At 36.3% G+C, this 18,227-nt stretch overlaps 5 protein-coding genes and 1 non-coding gene across 7 annotated transcripts; 3 read left to right on the plus strand and 3 right to left on the minus strand.

The window, feature by feature from the left end:
• The first annotated feature begins 1,056 nt into the window (after positions 1-1,056).
• LOC111487286 (dof zinc finger protein DOF2.4-like) lies at positions 1,057-2,813 on the plus strand. The gene is made up of 2 exons (XM_023134658.1): positions 1,057-1,324; positions 1,461-2,813. Exons 1-2 carry the CDS (start codon positions 1,274-1,276, stop codon positions 2,394-2,396), a joined length of 987 nt encoding a protein of 328 aa, XP_022990426.1. The 5' UTR covers positions 1,057-1,273; the 3' UTR covers positions 2,397-2,813.
• A 1,556-nt stretch (positions 2,814-4,369) lies between these two features.
• LOC111487587 (actin-97-like) lies at positions 4,370-6,743 on the plus strand. 2 transcript variants are annotated; one of them, XM_023135040.1, is made up of 5 exons: positions 4,370-4,446; positions 5,169-5,238; positions 5,335-5,728; positions 5,806-6,419; positions 6,508-6,743. In XM_023135040.1, exons 2-5 carry the CDS (start codon positions 5,179-5,181, stop codon positions 6,571-6,573), a joined length of 1,134 nt encoding a protein of 377 aa, XP_022990808.1. In that variant the 5' UTR covers positions 4,370-4,446; positions 5,169-5,178; the 3' UTR covers positions 6,574-6,743. The 2 variants fall into 2 exon arrangements, with proteins under 2 accessions (XP_022990808.1, XP_022990813.1); XM_023135045.1 differs by lacking the exon at positions 4,370-4,446 and adding an exon at positions 4,762-5,055.
• A 911-nt stretch (positions 6,744-7,654) lies between these two features.
• Positions 7,655-11,990, minus strand: LOC111487276 (dolichyl-phosphate beta-glucosyltransferase-like). The gene is made up of 10 exons (XM_023134645.1): positions 11,823-11,990; positions 11,615-11,663; positions 11,328-11,434; positions 10,763-10,808; positions 9,700-9,834; positions 9,506-9,595; positions 9,274-9,384; positions 8,882-8,965; positions 8,664-8,728; positions 7,655-8,095 (listed from the first exon to the last, which is right to left on the minus strand). Exons 1-10 carry the CDS (start codon positions 11,933-11,935, stop codon positions 7,909-7,911), a joined length of 987 nt encoding a protein of 328 aa, XP_022990413.1. The 5' UTR covers positions 11,936-11,990; the 3' UTR covers positions 7,655-7,908.
• Positions 11,991-12,061: 71 nt separating this feature from the next.
• TRNAK-CUU lies at positions 12,062-12,134 on the plus strand. The gene has a single exon. It is a non-coding gene; the product is annotated as a tRNA-Lys (tRNA).
• A 1,117-nt stretch (positions 12,135-13,251) lies between these two features.
• Positions 13,252-14,303, minus strand: LOC111482900. The gene has a single exon (XM_023128932.1). The coding sequence runs from the start codon at positions 14,210-14,212 to the stop codon at positions 13,490-13,492; it is 723 nt and encodes a 240-aa protein (XP_022984700.1). The 5' UTR covers positions 14,213-14,303; the 3' UTR covers positions 13,252-13,489.
• Positions 14,304-15,255: 952 nt separating this feature from the next.
• LOC111489139 (glucan endo-1,3-beta-glucosidase) lies at positions 15,256-17,593 on the minus strand. The gene is made up of 4 exons (XM_023137201.1): positions 17,095-17,593; positions 15,936-16,517; positions 15,575-15,860; positions 15,256-15,495 (listed from the first exon to the last, which is right to left on the minus strand). The coding sequence occupies exons 1-4, from the start codon at positions 17,548-17,550 to the stop codon at positions 15,467-15,469; spliced, it is 1,353 nt and encodes a 450-aa protein (XP_022992969.1). The 5' UTR covers positions 17,551-17,593; the 3' UTR covers positions 15,256-15,466.
• Positions 17,594-18,227: the final 634 nt, after the last annotated feature.

The following is an 18,227-nucleotide window of genomic DNA, read 5'->3' on the forward strand; positions in this document are numbered from 1 at the left end:
ATGATTAATTCAATTACCAACCATCCAAAATTAAATGATTAAAACTTGAGGCTATAATCTTGGCATAATAATGTTTCAAGTGAGCGACCCCACTCCTTATCTCCGCCCTCACTTGGCCGCGCGACGGTGGCTGCCTCCGCCGCACCACCACCATCACCCATAATTTTTTATAACAACGTGTGAATTAAAAAAAAAAAAAAAAAAGTAAAAGATAATTAATTTTTGAATTTAGATAAATTGAATGCTCACCTAACTTGATTAGGAGAATAATTATATTTGTTACACAAGCGACGCGTTGAACTTCCTTAAAGCGGGTGTACTAATTAAAGTTAATTATAGTATTAATTTGATTTAATAGTTGCTTTTAATTAACTAATATTTAACTTTTCAAAAAATAATTAAAAAATGAAATTGTTACCACTAACAATTGTTTATTCATTTTGCACTCTAATTTCCACTCATTGTTTATCTCATGGCTTATTATTATTATTATTTTAAATATCTTTTGACCTACATACAGACTTTCATATTAAAATAATTAAGATTACAATTGCCATTCTTCTTTGAATTCTGTTATGATCGCGCACTAGACGAAAGAGCTATACAAGCGGCATTACCCTTCTTCACTTCGCGATATTCTTAGATCGTGCTTTTGCCTATCATCTAAGATTTCTCATTGGCGCTCTCACATGAAAGTTCAGATCGTGTATAAATCCCAATGTGGTCGATCATCTGAAATATGGGAGCGACGGTGTAATTAATATTTAAAATTATAAGAAAAAGAGGAAGTAAAAGTAAAATAGGTGAAAATAATTAAGAAGAAAACAAAACAATAACAATAGGAATAGTGGAAACAGGACGCAGAAACAAAGGTACATTCGATTGCGACACTTCCACCCACAGTATTCCCCCACCCATCAACTTTTTCTTTTTCTTCTTTTTTATTTTTTTATTCATTTTTAATAAAATAAAATAAAATATTCCTTCTCTCACCTAAAAAGCTTCGTTTATGTTAGGGTTCCTCTCTCTCTAACCCCATGCATGCCCAAACACAGTGTGCTAATGAAACTTCAAGATTAAGAAATTAGGAGAGAGAAAGAAGAAGAGAGAGAGAGAGAGAGAGAGAAAGAAACCCTACTTCCCCTTTATCTCTTTTCCTATCATCTTTCTTTCTCTCATCTCCGAGCAAAGTGTTTCCTGTTGATGTGATTCTCCACCATCGACACACTTTTGCACAAAAGAGAAACCTCTTCACAACAATTATAACAATACTATGGTTTTTCCTTCTTTCCCTTCCTATTTGGATCCTCCCAACTGGCAACCGGTAAGTGCCCCAATTCGAACCCAAAATTAAAAAGCTTCGTTCTTCTTAATTCTTTCTCGGAAAATATTCCGACCCTTTTTCGATCTTTTCTTGAATATACTTCGTGTTTAATCTTTTTTCGTGATTTTGTTTCTAGTTGACGAATCAACAACCGGGAGGAAATGACACTACGTGCGATTCTAGCCAGGTTTTGTTACCGGGCGGTGGAGGTAGTGGTGGTGGTGGTGATGGTGATGGTGATGGTGGTGGAAGTGGTGTTGGGTCGATCAGACCCGTCTCGATGACTGATCGAGCTCGGTTGGCGAAGATACCGCAGCCGGAGGCTGGCCTTAAATGCCCTAGATGTGAATCTGCCAACACTAAGTTTTGTTACTTCAATAACTATAATCTTTCTCAGCCTCGTCACTTTTGTAAGGCTTGTCGCCGGTACTGGACACGTGGTGGTGCACTGAGGAATGTTCCCGTCGGTGGTGGTTGCCGGAGGAATAAGAGGACCAAATCCCGGAATCGGTCCAAGTCTCCGGCGGGTGGTGAACGTCAATTATTAGCTGGATCAGCTAATTCCACTGCTGGGGTTTCACTTTCAACTCCAACCCATTTGCCCTTTTTATCTTCTTTGCATAATTTCACCAATTACGGCCTTAATTTGGGTATAATTCCGCCGCAACCTCCTCCAACAAGCGGTGGCTCCACCACAGGAGGAGTAGATGTTCATGAATTCCAAGCTGACCATTGGAGATTACAACCACCACAACCACAACAATTCCCTCTCTTGCCTAATGATCAACAACCAAATTTGCTTTACACTTTCGAGCCACCAGAAGCCACCGCAACTCGCTATAATCTCGGCTTGTTCTCAAGATTAGGGATCGAAAGCGACGTCGGAATGACAACAGAAGCCGAGGTGGTGAAGGTGGAGGAGAGTAAAGGGATGACCTTGGGGAAGAATTTTCAGTTCTGGGTCGGTGGCGGTGGTGGTAACGACGTTAGTGCATGGAGTGGCAGCGGAGGCGGCGGCGGCGATCTTCATGGCTTCACCTCATCCTCCGCCGGCCACTTATTGAGACAGTAAATTCTCTCAATCCTTTCCAAATTCTTGTTTTTTTTTTCATTAAAATGCTCACTATGAACAAGAAAAAGGAAAGAATTGAAACCGATCATATCACATTAAAGGGTTTCCAATGCTGAAATGTGACTCAAAAGAGACCAAAGAAAGTGATGATCAAAAAGGAAAAAAAGAAAAAAAAGAGAAAATATTGATGGACCAGTCTAGGGTTTCAGGCTTTCTAAGGGTTCTTTTTCTTTTTTAATTTTAAAATTTGGATGGTGTGGTTTATTAATTACTATAGGTTTCTCTTATATGTATATCATTGGGAAGGTAGTCTTTTGTAAGTTAGGGGTGACAATATATTTACAAACATGACCTATGTATATTTATATATTATTATGTTTAATGTTATAACATTAGGTTATGGTTATTGTACTTGAATTCGTGGTTTGAGTTTTTGATTTTATGTTTCACCTTGTCCGATGCATGTATATATGTGCTCTAACTACTAATTTAGACATAGCTTAACTGATTAATGGTATGTGTTCGTGATCCTAAGGTCCAAATCGTTGGTTCTAAAGAAGTATTGAATAAAGTGTATTATTGTATTAAAGAGATTATGGGGGGAGGGAGTTTGTGATATAAATGGTATAAACTAAAAGGTGTTGGATTGTGTGCCCATACTTAGATTCCTTTGCTTTATGAAGGTAAACTTTCTTTCTGGTTATCTGTTAAAAGCTCTAAGTAAGAGACCACATACTCATAATTGATTTGCTACACTAATGAATAAAGTTTGTAACTTTTTTTTCGAGTTCAATAATAATAGCACGTGGAGTTCGAGAATTCAAATTTTGAACTTCTTAATCGAAGCTAAATTATTGGAATCATATACTCGATTGGGAAAGTAAACATTTTTTTATTTGTTTAGGGTCCATTTGGTAACTATTTGATTTTTTTCGTATGAGTCTTCATGGAAGCATATTTTTTTTTCTAGTTTTCAACAATTAGCGTGAATTTTGAAAAAATACTCGTACTAAACTTTCGTTTTTTAAATTTCAAAATTGGAAGGTTTACCCATTATTGATGATGATCTGTTAGAAGTTTATTAGAAGATTTATGAAGTATGAGGTGAAAAGAAGGAGAGAAATGAATGATTATGAAATTATAAGAAAATTGACCAAAAAAAGAAAAAGGCAACAAATTAAATTCCACTCAAAACCATGCAAAGAGTACTGAAGTTGAAGTGGGAGTGTAAAATGAGAGAGAGAGAGAGAGAGAGAGAGGTGGGCTCAAACATGGTCAAAGCTGAGTAAAAAAGCATAAAAATTCCTCGGATTCTGTCTGATTCTTTGTCTTGTTTTTGTCACTCTCTTTACTTCCATTTTGAATCACCCAACACAATATAAGGCTTTTCCCTATGCCTTTCTACCCCTTTTTTTTTTTTTTTTTTTTTTTTTTTTTTTTTTTTTTTTTTTTTTTTTTTTTTTTTTGGGTACCATTCCTTTGTAACGTGGAGAAACGACAAACTACGCAATATTACCACATATATATATCTTTCGAAATATCTGAAATCAAATTTTCAATGTTGGGTATGGTAAAGTTTTCGACTTTATCTCTAATGTATTTGAAATTCTCCGCTTGTTAATATTACGAAAGAAAGAAAGAAGTATTAGTAGAAAGTTGATATTTTGAGCTAAGTCAATCCAACGATAACATACGAATAAGTTGAAGTGCGAGGCCAAATTAGTAATTTTGAAATAATAGGGACCAAAATGGTAATATGTGAAAAGAAACATTAAAATGAAGCAAAACAAAAATAGTGAAGGGGGCAAAAAAGGCAATTTAAAGAAAGATGACTAGAAAACCGGAAGGTGGTGTGGCCAAGAGGCACAGGGGACGCGTTCTCGTGGAACCGGTCTGTGTTGCCTTTCATTAAAGATCCAACGGTCCACATTCAATCTCCCTTCCTTCTTCCATTCCCTCTTCTCCGTTTCCCTCTTTAAATGCTTCTCTCTTTCCCTCGCTTTCTTTCTCCCCTTCATTCCTCCATTCTCTCGCATTGCATTCCCAGAAGGTTCGGTTCTACTTTATCCGTTGCCTTGTTTTGTTTGTTTGTTTGTTTGTTTGTTTGTTTTGCATTTTGATGATTTTGTTTTGTTTCGTACACGTCTGATGTTTGAAAGAACGAACGAAAATGGGAGGAGGAATGGCAATGTGGGGGATTTTGATTTATTTCTGTTTTTGGACTTGAAGATGCCTGTGTTTTTAGATTTTGATTGATCGTCCAAGCGTAATCACACCTTTTGGGAGGAAGGATCACATTGATTTCTCGATCGTCTTCTTTATATTAATTTTGTGTAATGGTTCGTCTGGCGGATCATTTGTCCATTGATCCTCTTGAAAATCGCTAAGAAGTGCAATATGTATATTAAGCCCTTCTAGAATGCATGTCACTGTTTGCGTGAGTATTGACAAAAGATCCATGGGAAGGGATAGTCTTATGCAGATGTTTCTTTTTATTGCAATTTGAAGGGATAGGGTATCTTTTATATCCAAGTATAACCAATTAGATAACTCGACTTGGTTAATTAAGTAGATAAACGTGGGAGTCAACAATTCTGAGTGAGTTACCTTGGCAATCAAATGTAAAATGTCGAGCGATGGTTGGCCTATAAGAATAGTTGTAAGTCTTCACAAATTGGCCTAAATACTCCTGGATACATATTTATTAATCTGGACTAGAAGTGTATTTTCATTTCTAAGTTGATTGTTGGTACTTGCATTTTCTTCTAGCAGGTATTAGAAGATGGCAGATTCTGAGGACATTCAGCCTCTCGTATGTGATAATGGAACGGGAATGGTTAAGGTACAGAGTAACAAATTATGCATTTCTTAACACATTATCTGCAGCCATTCTTTAATTGGCCGTGAACTCAATGCTGTTTTTTGTGCTACTCTCCAGGCTGGGTTTGCTGGAGATGATGCTCCAAGAGCTGTGTTTCCTAGTATTGTAGGCCGTCCTCGCCATACAGGGGTGATGGTTGGCATGGGCCAGAAAGATGCTTATGTTGGTGATGAGGCTCAATCCAAGCGTGGTATTTTGACTTTGAAATATCCAATTGAGCATGGTATTGTTAGCAATTGGGACGACATGGAAAAGATTTGGCATCATACTTTCTATAATGAGCTTCGTGTTGCCCCAGAGGAGCACCCAGTTCTCCTAACCGAGGCTCCTCTTAACCCGAAGGCCAATCGTGAGAAGATGACTCAAATCATGTTTGAGACTTTCAATACTCCGGCCATGTATGTTGCCATTCAAGCTGTTCTGTCCTTGTATGCAAGTGGTCGTACGACTGGTAAGAAGTGTACCCATTTGAGTCATTTGTATGCATGTGATCTTGGTCTAACAGGGTCCGTGTGTTTGTTTTTGAAGGTATTGTGATGGACTCTGGTGACGGTGTCAGTCATACTGTTCCTATATACGAAGGGTATGCCCTCCCACACGCCATCCTTCGTCTTGACCTTGCAGGCCGTGATCTCACAGATAACCTGATGAAAATCCTCACTGAGCGTGGGTACTCCTTCACCACAACTGCAGAGCGTGAAATTGTGAGAGATATGAAAGAAAAGCTGGCATATATTGCCCTTGATTATGAACAGGAGATGGAGACATCCAAGACCAGCTCATCGGTCGAAAAGAGCTATGAACTGCCTGATGGACAGGTGATCACCATCGGCGCAGAGAGATTCAGATGTCCCGAAGTTCTTTTCCAGCCCTCCATGATCGGGATGGAAGCGGCAGGCATTCATGAGACTACATACAACTCTATCATGAAGTGTGATGTGGATATCAGGAAGGATCTGTACGGCAACATTGTCCTATCTGGTGGTTCCACCATGTTCACGGGCATTGCTGATAGAATGAGCAAGGAAATCTCCGCCCTTGCCCCTAGCAGCATGAAAATAAAGGTGGTGGCGCCACCGGAGAGGAAGTACAGTGTCTGGATTGGAGGATCCATCTTGGCATCCCTTAGCACCTTCCAACAGGTTGGTTTTTTTATACTCATGCATGATGCTCATCTACAAGCCAAACATGCCAACTACAAACTTTTTTTTTACCCCTTTTGGATTGCAGATGTGGATTGCCAAGGCAGAGTACGATGAATCTGGACCGTCGATTGTGCACAGGAAATGCTTCTAAAGGAAGAAGAATAGGAAGATTCATTGGTGGAAGAGGTGTGTTCTGATACGGAAAGGAAGCTTGTTTTAGCCCCTCCTCTCTTTGGCTCTAGCGTTGTTTATTCCTTCTATTATTCAAATCAAGATGGCCCTGCACTTTTGATTCATACTTCAAATTCTTTCAATAATTCTATCATTTTTTTTTTTTATAATTATTTTCCCTCAAGATTTATCTCTCAATCTTTGAAGGGATAGGGATTTAGAGGGGTTTTAGATTTATGATGATTTTCTTTTTATTTTTCTTTTTCTGAACCAATTATGTATGTAATATATAATTTTATCGAGTAGTACTTGATAAAATATTATTTATGACACTTATTTTTTATTCTTTAAGAACCTCTTGATGGACTTTGTTGATTCTTTCGGTTCTGTATTAATGTTCTTCGTACTTACCTTTTTGTTAATTCAAATTTCTCCACTCCGCCCAACTTAATTTTAAAATCTAGGCGGAAATAAGTTCATTCAGCCTATTTATTTATTTGACATAAAATAATAATAATAATAATAACAACAATTCAATTTTTAATTTAAAAAATTAGGTTTATTCTCACAGTTTTGTTTTTTACTATTAACTTTAATTTTCAAAAAACAATTAAATTTATAGCTAAATTTCAAATATCTAAATGAAAATTTAAAATGTATTTTTTTGACATATATTTAAAAAAAAAAAACCCCTAAAATTAAATATTGCCTTAGATTAATTTCTCAAAAATTATAAGAAAAGAATATTTCCAATTCTATATTTCATATGGTAAGTTATATGGCTTCTTATGTATATATATATATTAATAATAAATGAATAAACAAATAAAAAGAAGGTTTTGATTCTCGCAGTTACTTTTGGCGTCAATTATTCATTGCTTGATATTAGTTATTTCTTTAGTAAACTCTTCATTTTTTAATTTTTTAAATAAAAAGTAAAAACTCTAAAAAGGAATTTCTAATTCCCATCGTATTAAATTTTAGGGAAGATTTTTGGGTTGTCCCATGTTCTGAAGATTATAAAAGGATAAAATATAGCAAACAAAATTGGATTTGACAACTTGGGAAATTAAATCAATATTTCTTTAGAACTTTGACATCAGATTCATAAGCCGGTATGAAAGTATGAGTAAAAGTTTTTAACATCCCAATAATTCTACATAAATGAAATGGTCAGGCTGTGGATTGCCTAAGCAAGCTGACACAGTATGAAATATTGCTCAACTAACATTTCGTGTGCTCGTATTTGGTCCTAAATGAAATCATTGATCACCGAGGTTACTGTGGTTATTGCCTTATCGGACAATCGAAAAGGTTATGTATGAACTCTCCACATACCAGTCCTATATCCCATAGACATGAGAGCCAGCTCCCAAAGCATGTTGGGTATGCTCAATGGATTTACCTTCGATCCAGGGATTTCGGACCAGTTCACAGATATTTCAACCATCGGAATGTGAAATCGTTTGCAGAGATAAACAATCTCGACATCGAAGCACCATCTGTAAAAAGTGCACAACAAAGTCAGTTCCATGAACAAGATTTGCAAAATATAAAGCGTGCACAGACAAATGACTTGAATTTGTCTTCTTTATAGTATTCAATGGCCACGTACAGTAATGAAACAAATGGAGGAAAATGCGCCTCAAAGTTTCATCATAGACACCAGTCTAAACAGAGACCACAATAAATTAGTATGTAAGGGCAATGGAGAAATAAGCATTATTTTTCTGTCAATGTGATGGCTTGCTTTGTCGTCCAAAATTTTACGTCATTTAGGTCTTTTCCTTCAAAGCTCAAATGTACGGTCTAAGATTCTGTAATAATAGAGTCAAGAAGGACAACGCTTTACCTCCTCCTCATCGAAAAGGAAAAAAAAATAACAAAATAACAAAACGCAAAAAGAGAGAGAAGACAAAGCCCTGAAATGATGGATGCTATCTCAAAGTTACCAAGTTATCATAAATAGCAGACACAAAATCAGAACAATATCAGTTCAGCAATGCTATTAGAATCTTGAATTTGAAATTGAGGAGCATGGACAAATTAGGTCGTGCAGGATTCATCTACCTTTTCAAACGAATATTTGTGAAAAGCTTTCTTGCTGCAGATCTTGTAAACATCTTGAAACCGCACTGTAAAACGTGAATCAATCAGTTATCACCGAGAAGATCGCTAACTAAAATCAATTATCTTCACTTGAGAAAATAGTATCTATTGTAATGTATGGTATCCAAGTCAAACTAGAACGAGTAAATGATTAATATCTGCAGGGAAGCACAAATCACCTGGGTATCACGTATTCCAGGACCGGCAGTTAAAAGAACCACAAGATGGAAACCTTTCATCAAGAAGTTACGGTACATCTTTCTCTGAAAAATATGGGAAATAGTTCAGATTAAAGCAAGGAGGAATGATGAGATGGCTCAGCCTGGACAATCCTTTGCGAACCCCAAAAAAGTAGCATTATATATACATGCACCGTCTCAGAGAAATAAGTGAAACAGTTCAGATTAGATAGCTCAGCCTAGACAATCCTAAGCAAATTCAAAATAATTACATTATGTACATGCTGCACGTATATGGATGAGAAACCATGTTTTCATTAAGATGAATGAAAGAGAAACAGTACAACGAACAATAGTTATTCCTTTGATTTGGCCTAAATAAAATACTTAACTGTGGCTAGAGCCTTTTCCTCCAAATGAGCACGAGAACCAAAAGCAGCAACTGGGATATCAGAAACTCTAAAACTAGAACCACTAGATTCCTTTTTGGCAAAGGCATGAATCTGGAATGTCATAAAGTAGTCCTCAATAGCTAATATTGGAAGTCTTGTGCGCCCAAGGCAAAACTTTAAGAATAACAGTCCAGTAAAATATCAACAGCTTAAAAATAAGAATGAAGATAACCTGATTTTCAAGTTTTTCTAGGTCATTAACTTTGGTTGCTCCATCAGCGTCCAACATTAAAAGTAATTCACCACGTGAATGCAACATCCCCTGTTTAACAATGCTTCCGCAGAGACTAGAGATTTCAATAGATTGTTGCCAGAGAATGTAACATCAGAAACTGATAACAAATAACCTGCTTAGAATGGACTCACTTTTCTAATCGCTTCTCCCTTTCCATGATTTCTTCCAAGAAGGATAACCCTCACATTGTCAACTGAGAACTTCTTAGAAAATTCCCGACCAACTCTTTTTGTCCCATCTATGCTTCCATCATCAACAATGACCACCTGATCAAGTTTTCATCAATTTCAAAATTAAAGAACCGGAGAGTAGACCAAGTATACTCTACATTCTGAAATGACTCTGTCATTAGGTTAGAAAGAGCATGATAAATCCTCGGTACTCTTCTATAAGAGGAGAAAGAAGCCAATAAAACCAGTTAACTGAGCTGACTGTTGGGAAGGAAAAAAAAAGAGCGGTCTACATTCAACTGGGTATTGAACCGGGTAGCTAAGCACTGCTGAAGAAGTGAGAGGACATCATTGACCACCTTGGGAATTGGGTGGAGATGAAATTAACTGAACGAAAATGAGATCCAGAGTGGAGAGTAATCCCAATTTGTTAAAGAAGTTGGATAGGGAGGGTTCAGTGTCACTTGCATACTAATTGTTTCATATTTAGCACTTGCCTTTTTAAAGAAAGATCAGAGAGTTCAATCAAAATTTCATCAACGTAATAATACATACTAAGAAATAAGCCTTAATAGATAGATAAGTTAAATGTATTCTGCCATATTAAACACATCGATCTCATGATGTTTGTTCTTACTTGAGAAAGGTATTCAGGCAGGAGAGAGGACATTAACATGAGAGACAGATTATTTAATTATTTTTTCCCATACATATCAAGAAAGGCACTAGACCATAATTCTAAAAATGTGAAATATTTTTGTCATGGAAAACAAATTGTTTCCAGTACCATGAACGTGAACTATCTAACAGAAAGAAGCTCACTCCCAATTCCTGACAAGGACTCTCACCCAAACTGGAAGGGGAAAGCCTATGTCTCGAGGCACAAAATTAGAAAAGACAATTTTAATAGTTTTATAAGATCAGCAACACGTTCCACAAGATTCAGATTCAAACAATTATTTTATTCTTCAAGAAGCAATGCACAACATTAAATCAATGCAGAAGTTTAAGAGATGATCTGTACCTCGTATGAGAATGATTTATCCTTTTCTGCACGTTCTTGAAGATAACTACAAAACAAACACGGCAATACTATTGTGCATAAATGTTGTAACCTTTTTTAAGTCCTTCAAGAACAAAAATCTAATAGTAACCAAGTGCACCTCTCTGAGAAATTGCCTACATTATCTACTCAAAAATTATATGATTAAGGTCCAGCGAAGATTCAACAAGAGATTAAGTATGTGATACTGATTTATGAAGAAAAATTTTATTCAGAAATGGTTAATAATCTGTCTAGATTTGAGGCACCAATATTGGTGCGGACGATTGTGGCCAATGTATAGACGAAAAATGTAAAGCAGCTTCCAATGATTTGGAAGTTTTGATGATTTTTTTTGAAACTTTCCAACTAAAAGCAAAAGAAATCCGAGAGATTCAAATATGCCTTGATAAGTAAACAAGATTGTTCTTTCGATATGTCATAATCGTCTCTGAAAAAAAGGTTCATGAATATGATCCAAATGACATAAATCAGCTAAGGCTCGAGGGGGAGGGGGTGAAATTCACACACAGTTCCCACAACTTACTCAATGGTTTCTTGCAGAGCACCGGGAAGCCTCTGCTCTTCATTATATGCTGGAATAACCAAAGATATATACTTCTCAGCCGGATCAAAGATGGAAGGACAAGAAACCTACGTAAAACAACAGAAATATCAGTACCAGAATACCTCATTCCGGATTTCAATCAGACTAACAACATAACAAATCGCATACATTATCAACTTCCTGCAGTAGATCTCAAATGATACATACAGAACGTTAAAAAACATGCGATCGAATCACTAATAATTGGTATCAGAGACTGGAAATACCTGCGTCGACGTATTGGGATCCTCAAAGACCGCAGGAGCTTCAACGTGGCTATTAAGATTCCGATGGAGAAAAATCCAATCAGATACAGAATCAAGAAATTGAACGACGGAAGATCAGATGAATGCAAGGAAACGGGAGAAAGAAATCAAAATGCGGAATCGTAAACCAGATGAGATTTAAGGATGAGGAAGTAAAAATTGAACGTACGAATGGTTAAGCCTTCTTCTGTTAGCTTCGAAAATAATAGCGGAGAGTAATCCACAAGCTGCAACGAGAAAGAGATAGATGAGAACCTCCATCAAAGACCACAGAGACGCCATCGTTGCTCTCAGAGTTCCCCTCCTCCCAAAGGCGTCGTTTGGTGCCTGCCGGTACCGTGTTGATAAATGAATAATATGCACAATTTTAAATATTAAATATGTAATTACATAAAGGTTCACCAACAAGCCCGTCTAGCTCAGTTGGTAGAGCGCAAGGCTCTTAACCTTGTGGTCGTGGGTTCGAGCCCCACGGTGGGCGGATGATTTTAATTTTTTTTTTATTATACTTTTAAAAAATACAGAATTTGAAAATAAGTCATTTTCTATCATTTTTGTTATTTATGTTAAGTTGCAACTTCGTTCTATTTGCAAAAATAATAATTACATTAACATTTTTTTTAGATTAATACGTTAAAAACGGAGATTTAAATCTCAAACCAAGTGTAAATCTTATCCGAAGAATTTACTTTAAAAGTTCATCCAATTAGTTTTATTGTTACAGCCAACCAAACAAAATGGAGAAAAAAAAATTCTGATAATTTTTATATTTTTAATAAATCATTTTCTATAATTGGAAGTGGGATATTTTTTAAATAGTTATATAATATTAATGTAAAGAATTTAAATAATAATAATAATAATAATAATAATAAGAACCACGTGAGATTATTCCAAAACAAATAAATAATTTTTTTATTTTACAGAAACAGAAACTGGAAGCTGCGCAACACGGGTCTCAAAATTAAAGCGATCTCCTTGAAATTATAAACACAAAATATTTTACCATTTTAAAATATTTGTCTCAATGTTCTGAAAGTTGTTCAGTTATTCTCATTATTATTATTATTTTAATATGGAATTGGAGATTCCTCAAAATTTAACAAAATAAATAAATACCTACAAATTAAAATCTTGCTTATTTATTGCTGTCTACCCCTTAAAAAGAAGTATTTACACAATTGGCATAACATAAATGCCTATTTCTCAAATACACCAAGTTTAAATTTTTACACACTACCAAAATCATACCCCAATTAAATTCAAATATAACCACTAAAATAATTTAGATTTTGACTGGTGTTCAACCAAATCAAAACAGTGATTAATGATTTAAATTAATTTAATTATGGAAGTTTATTATATTAATTTAAAATTTAAATATGTTTTTAAACCATTAAAGGTAAGAGATTAAAATTCAACATTTAAAAATATTTAATAACTAAATTGGTATTTAAGGGTCTAAATTTAATAGAATATTTGAGATTCGAATTTCTAACAACACACTTAAGAAATATAATATAATGATGTGATAATAGTATTGAACTAGTAAACTCAAACATAAAATAACTATATAAAATGTAAACGAATCGATGAACAACTAAAACTCCACTTTAATTGATGATTTAATTGCATTCTTTCCCTGGAAAGTGACCATTGATACGAAAATCATAACTAGAAGATGTTAAGTGTATCATTTTCCAGGTAAAAGATTAGAATCCAATCTAATTCATCAAAAGGAAGAGGGAAAAAAGTTGCAGGAATTGAATCTCAAACAAGAAATTAAACTTTAAATTTAAATAGAAGATCAGAATCGGAGATCAATTTTGGAGGAATTCAATGAACAACGGCCACCGGCGGCGTCGTAAAGTTGTTGTTGCTACTGCTGCTGCCGCCGCCCCTGCCGCCGCCGCCGCCATAACTAATGTTTCTCTGATTCGGCAAGGCAAGCATAGCGGTGTGGTCCAAGAAATCATTGAGCGCAGTAACCGCCTGCAAAATTGTGTTTAAATCATCGGCGGCGGAGAATCCGAAGCAGCCTTTTTCGCGGACCGCATAGATATAAAAAGTTAGACATCCTTTTCTATATTTAAATCTAGCCATCTCGCAGCCGCTGAGTCCCCGAATCAGCCGCCGATTCGCCTCGCCAAGTGGGATTTCCACCGGCCAAAGACGGCCAGCGGCGACTTTCAGAGCCTCCGTTGCGAAAACGAACAGAATCACCTTCGATTTCTTGGTGCCGAGGCCAAGCGTCAGAGTATGCCAAGCGTGGTGTGCTAAAATAGTGAAATTCGTCGGGAGGAACGCGACGGTGGAATTGAACGGAAGACGGTTGCTGTCGTGGTGCGGTGGTAGAGAGAGGAGTTGGAGAAATTCTATAGTCCAGGCTCGCCGGATTGTGAAGGATTTAACGACGAATTGGCCGCCGAATCGGAGGCCTTTTACGGCAGCGGAAGGCTTGAAGGAGAAATCTGAAAGTGGTGGATTGGCGGTGGCGCCGCCGGGTTGGTGGTGGTGCTTTTGCTTCTTGTTATTGTTCTTCTTCTCCCGATCTTCCATTTTTTTTTCTTCGTTTGATTTGTCGGTGGCTTTTGATTTTGGTTATGCCCTTTTCTTTTGTTTACAATATTTGGGGTCAAAAACAAAACCGCCTGTCTGCAGATAATTATATAATAATAATATCAAATAAATAGATTTTAAAATATACAAATTTGGTCTTTAACTTCAAAATTATTTTTAATTATAAAAAGATAAAATAACTTCAAACTCAATTAAATACTTAATTGAAAATAAATAGGTAAATTAATTTAAAAATAATAGGAGTAGAAAAAGATTTAAAAACTAATAATAATTGAAATGTTAGGACAAAATTTATATTTCGCAATAATTATTATTATTTTTTTTTATGTACTGGATATTATCATATAAAAAGGTAGATTTGGAGGAAGATGTGCAGCCTTGTATTATTTTTATGAAATAATAAACAAAAACATTAAAGTCTTGTACCAAGAGTATTTAACTTTGAAAATTAATTATATTTATTTCACAAAAATACATTTTTTTATTCCTTTTAATTTTATTGTTTATCGTGGTGTGTGGCAAAGAAGATCCCATCCCAAGTATGGATAGAAATTTTCTTCTCCATTTTATTTTTTATAATAAAGGCAAATATAATTTTGGTTTAACTATTTTAGCAGTTGTATTAATTTTTTTTTTTTTTTATCAACCCGACCTACCCATAAAACAAAATTATAACCCTAAACCCAATTATACCCCTATTTTTAAAATAATTAAAATATTAAAAATTTATAATTTATGTTACTTGTAAATATTTGATATTTTAACTTTATGAAATTTAAATTATTAATATTTGATAAATTTTTTTATAAAATAATTTTAAAAAAATTATATTATATATTATTGTAAAAACAATGTGATTTAATAATTTTATATTTTGAATGATGTTCTAAAAAATGTCTTTAAAATGTATTTTCTATTAACATACAAAATGAAACATCCTTGTACTTCTCCAAAAAAATTCTCATAAATTCTCATGTTGTTCTCTTTCTGACTCACTGTATCACATTCTTGACGAAAAAATCAAAGATTAAAATCGAACAATATATTAAGATGAACACATTTGAGACAGATAGTTGTTCTTAAGAATACAATTAATTACAATAAAAGGAAAATAAAAGAAAAAGCGAAAAAAAAAAAAAAGTGTATGCAGCTTTATGTGGTCTCACTGATTCCTCTCATACGTCCGCCCCGTATGCAACCGAAATCCCTCGTCCGCCTCTGGGGCTCGATCACTCAAGAAATGTACACACAGCCGCCGTGACCTGCATCAGATAACCACCACTGTTAGCACAGTTAATTGGATTAGAAAGTGTAAGGAAGAAAATTAGGAAGCGCAGTTACTTGGATTGACGGTGGTTATAACGCCGGTGAGACTGAAATCGCAGTTGAAATCGTTGCGACCGGAGGTCTGATAATAGGAATTCATGGCGTAAGAGGCGTGGGCTCGGATATCATTCGGTAGAAAACACGCGCCGCCGGCTTGGATTGGACGGCAGTCGATGTTCGAGCTGCAAACGTAGTCGATGTTCTTCTGTAAGGCTTGGACGGATGCGTCGGATTTGGGAACGCACCATTTCTTCCCCGACGGCGCCACCGGTTTGGGTCTACCTCCCCGACCACCACGGTGCTGTAATTTACAATCCGATCTGATTAGTAGTAGTTATGTTGTAATTTAAAATGAAATAGAAGTATAGAGACTAACCCGTCCACCGATCATGATGTTGGGAACATCATAAACCGGAGTAAAATCCGGGTGAAACAGACCCCAATTCCGCTCAGCGGTCGGACCGGGTTTAAGATTTTCATTGAACAGAGCAAACAAATAGGTCTCGAATTTCCTGTTGGGCATCAACGGAGTTCCTTTCCCGGAATTGACATGCCAAACCAAGTTCCTGTGGAAAGTAGCAGCGTTGCCGGGGCTACAAGCGACATAGCCGTCGCAATTGGAAGGCCAGCCAGTTTCGCCGATGACCAAATCGACGTCGGAGTAACCGATGTTCTTCATGGCGGAATAGAGTGCGTCCATCATGGCGTCGAACATGTTGGTGTAGGTGATTTTAGTGTACTTGTCGTAAACGCCACGGTTTGGTCCGAATAAGGCGTAATTAGCCATGTTGGGTGAGTAGCCGAAGTAGGGATATGGGTTCACCATGAATGGGGCCTTGGTTTCTCGCAGGAATTGGAGCATTGGTCCGAAGATGGCTCGGTCGTACCCTCGCCTGAACCGCCCCATGCTTGGTGGCTCCGAGATTGAGAGGATGGCTAACGAATGTGGGGATGTCACCTACAAAAGCTCCAAACGATGCCGTTTTATAATTTGACAACGCATTTATACTTTACCTTCTTTAAATATTTTCGTTTGTTTTTTTATATATATAATTATTTTAATTCTTGCTTTATCATTGTTATTACTTTTTTTTACAAATAATTGTTTATCAAAGTTTTTAATAATTAACCATTTTGTAAGTTTTGATAAATTTTAGAAAATAATATAATTAAAATTAAGTCAAATGTAATGGCATTTGAAAAAACAAAGTGAAAAGTCTATAATACCTACCAAAATTGAAATGTATGTTAATTATTAAGTTAAGCTCTGATTACTTACGATTTTTAGAGTTAGCATACCTAATTTAGAATTAGGAATATGTGAAAGAAATGTAATTAAAATTTTAAATATTCGCAAAAGAAAATAAAAAGTCATTTAAAATCCATAGTTAAAATTAATTTAAGAATTAAAATCACCAAAAAAAAAAAAAAAAAAAAAGTCATCATAACCTAACAGCTTTAAAATGGCTTTTTTTTTTTTTTTTTTCCATCACCGGGTTAAAAGAAAATTAAGTACAATAAATCAGCATCATTACCTTAATGTCCGTAATTCCGGCGAGAACCAGAGCTCGGTGGAGCGATTTCATGGCGGGAACAAGACGAGCGATCAGGGGCTTATCATTAGTGTGGATGATTTCATTCCCCACTGCAATGTAATTAATCCGCGTCTGAGGATGAAACGGCCGAATATGGGCAGCGACCCACTGGCGAGCGGTGGCCAGATCCGTCAGGGCGGGGATCTCGCCGTTGCCGACTGTCACCGTCACCAGAATTCCGGTGCCGGCGAAGGCTCGCAGGATATCCGGATTCGTATCGAAGATCTTCACGCGGTCGATTTTGGTTTTTGTTTTTATGAAGTTCACCACCTCCGCCGGCGGCCGGAGGTTGTTTGCCAAAGTGCCGTAGTTGACACCGATGGCTACGGCGGCGGTGGAGATTTGGAGAAGGATAAGAAGCGCCGCGAAGAGACGGTGGAATGCGGCGGCGGACATGGTGGGACGAGGGTGGATTAATGGGAGTGGGGAGAAGAGAGGATTACTGAGACCGATTCTGAAACATCGGAAAGTGGAGCATATTTATATAGCGATACGAACACGGAAAAAGAGAAAGCGTTACGAAGGTGGTGGAGGTAACCAGTGGTTGTCAGGCTTGATGAGACGGACCAATGAGATATTGCCAGGTCATTAAATCTGAGGTGGAAAATTGATGGTGTTGAGTAAAAAAAGATGACAGCGGGTGAGGGTAAGATCCGAAGATAACGGCCGTACCTTTTTTTTTTTTGGCTTTCCTCCTCGTGGCTGAGCTGAATTTTAGCCTTGATTATTATTTTAGGTAAATCATGTTTTGCCTTTGACAATAGAAATTAATTAAAGTTTTAATTTATAACAACAATAGTTACGACTAATTTTAAAAATTATAAATGTAATTATTAATTATTACCTAAATAATAAACGATTTATTAATGATATATTTTGATGGAGAAATAAATTTAATGATGAAATGTCAGAAAATGTGGGCAGCACGCAGAGGCTGAACCGGAATTTCCCGACGGCCCGGAAGGAATACGTTGGTTTTACGGATTTACCCCTCCTTATACGCGTGAGTTAGGGTGTGAGTGGGAATTGAACCGTCGTGTTTTTTTTGACTGAAGTGGGATTGGGGGAAAAAA

The sequence above is a fragment of the Cucurbita maxima genome, unplaced genomic scaffold, assembly GCF_002738345.1.
Source record: "Cucurbita maxima cultivar Rimu unplaced genomic scaffold, Cmax_1.0 Cma_Scf00001, whole genome shotgun sequence".
In the NCBI taxonomy this organism is placed as follows: domain Eukaryota; kingdom Viridiplantae; phylum Streptophyta; class Magnoliopsida; order Cucurbitales; family Cucurbitaceae; genus Cucurbita; species Cucurbita maxima.

Bases quoted from the DNA above. Each gene is read 5' to 3' on its own strand.
- LOC111487286 (XM_023134658.1), top strand. From the start codon at position 1,274: ATGGTTTTTCCTTCTTTCCCTTCCTATTTGGATCCTCCCAACTGGCAA. The intron at 1,325-1,460 runs GTAAGTGCCCCA...TTTTGTTTCTAG, and splicing joins ATCCTCCCAACTGGCAACCG to TTGACGAATCAACAACCGGG.
- LOC111487587 (XM_023135040.1), top strand. From the start codon at position 5,179: ATGGCAGATTCTGAGGACATTCAGCCTCTCGTATGTGATAATGGAACG. The intron at 5,239-5,334 runs GTACAGAGTAAC...GCTACTCTCCAG, and splicing joins ATGGAACGGGAATGGTTAAG to GCTGGGTTTGCTGGAGATGA. The intron at 5,729-5,805 runs GTAAGAAGTGTA...TTGTTTTTGAAG, and splicing joins TGCAAGTGGTCGTACGACTG to GTATTGTGATGGACTCTGGT.
- LOC111487276 (XM_023134645.1), bottom strand. From the start codon at position 11,935: ATGGCGTCTCTGTGGTCTTTGATGGAGGTTCTCATCTATCTCTTTCTC. The intron at 9,385-9,505 runs GTTATCTTCATT...ATGACATTCCAG, and splicing joins TAGAAAAACTTGAAAATCAG to ATTCATGCCTTTGCCAAAAA. The intron at 8,966-9,273 runs GTTAAGTATTTT...CATATTTTTCAG, and splicing joins AGGAAAAGGCTCTAGCCACA to AGAAAGATGTACCGTAACTT.
- LOC111482900 (XM_023128932.1), bottom strand. From the start codon at position 14,212: ATGGAAGATCGGGAGAAGAAGAACAATAACAAGAAGCAAAAGCACCAC.
- LOC111489139 (XM_023137201.1), bottom strand. From the start codon at position 17,550: ATGTCCGCCGCCGCATTCCACCGTCTCTTCGCGGCGCTTCTTATCCTT. The intron at 16,518-17,094 runs GTAATGATGCTG...GAGCTTTTGTAG, and splicing joins CCGGAATTACGGACATTAAG to GTGACATCCCCACATTCGTT. The intron at 15,496-15,574 runs GTAACTGCGCTT...TATCTGATGCAG, and splicing joins TATAACCACCGTCAATCCAA to GTCACGGCGGCTGTGTGTAC.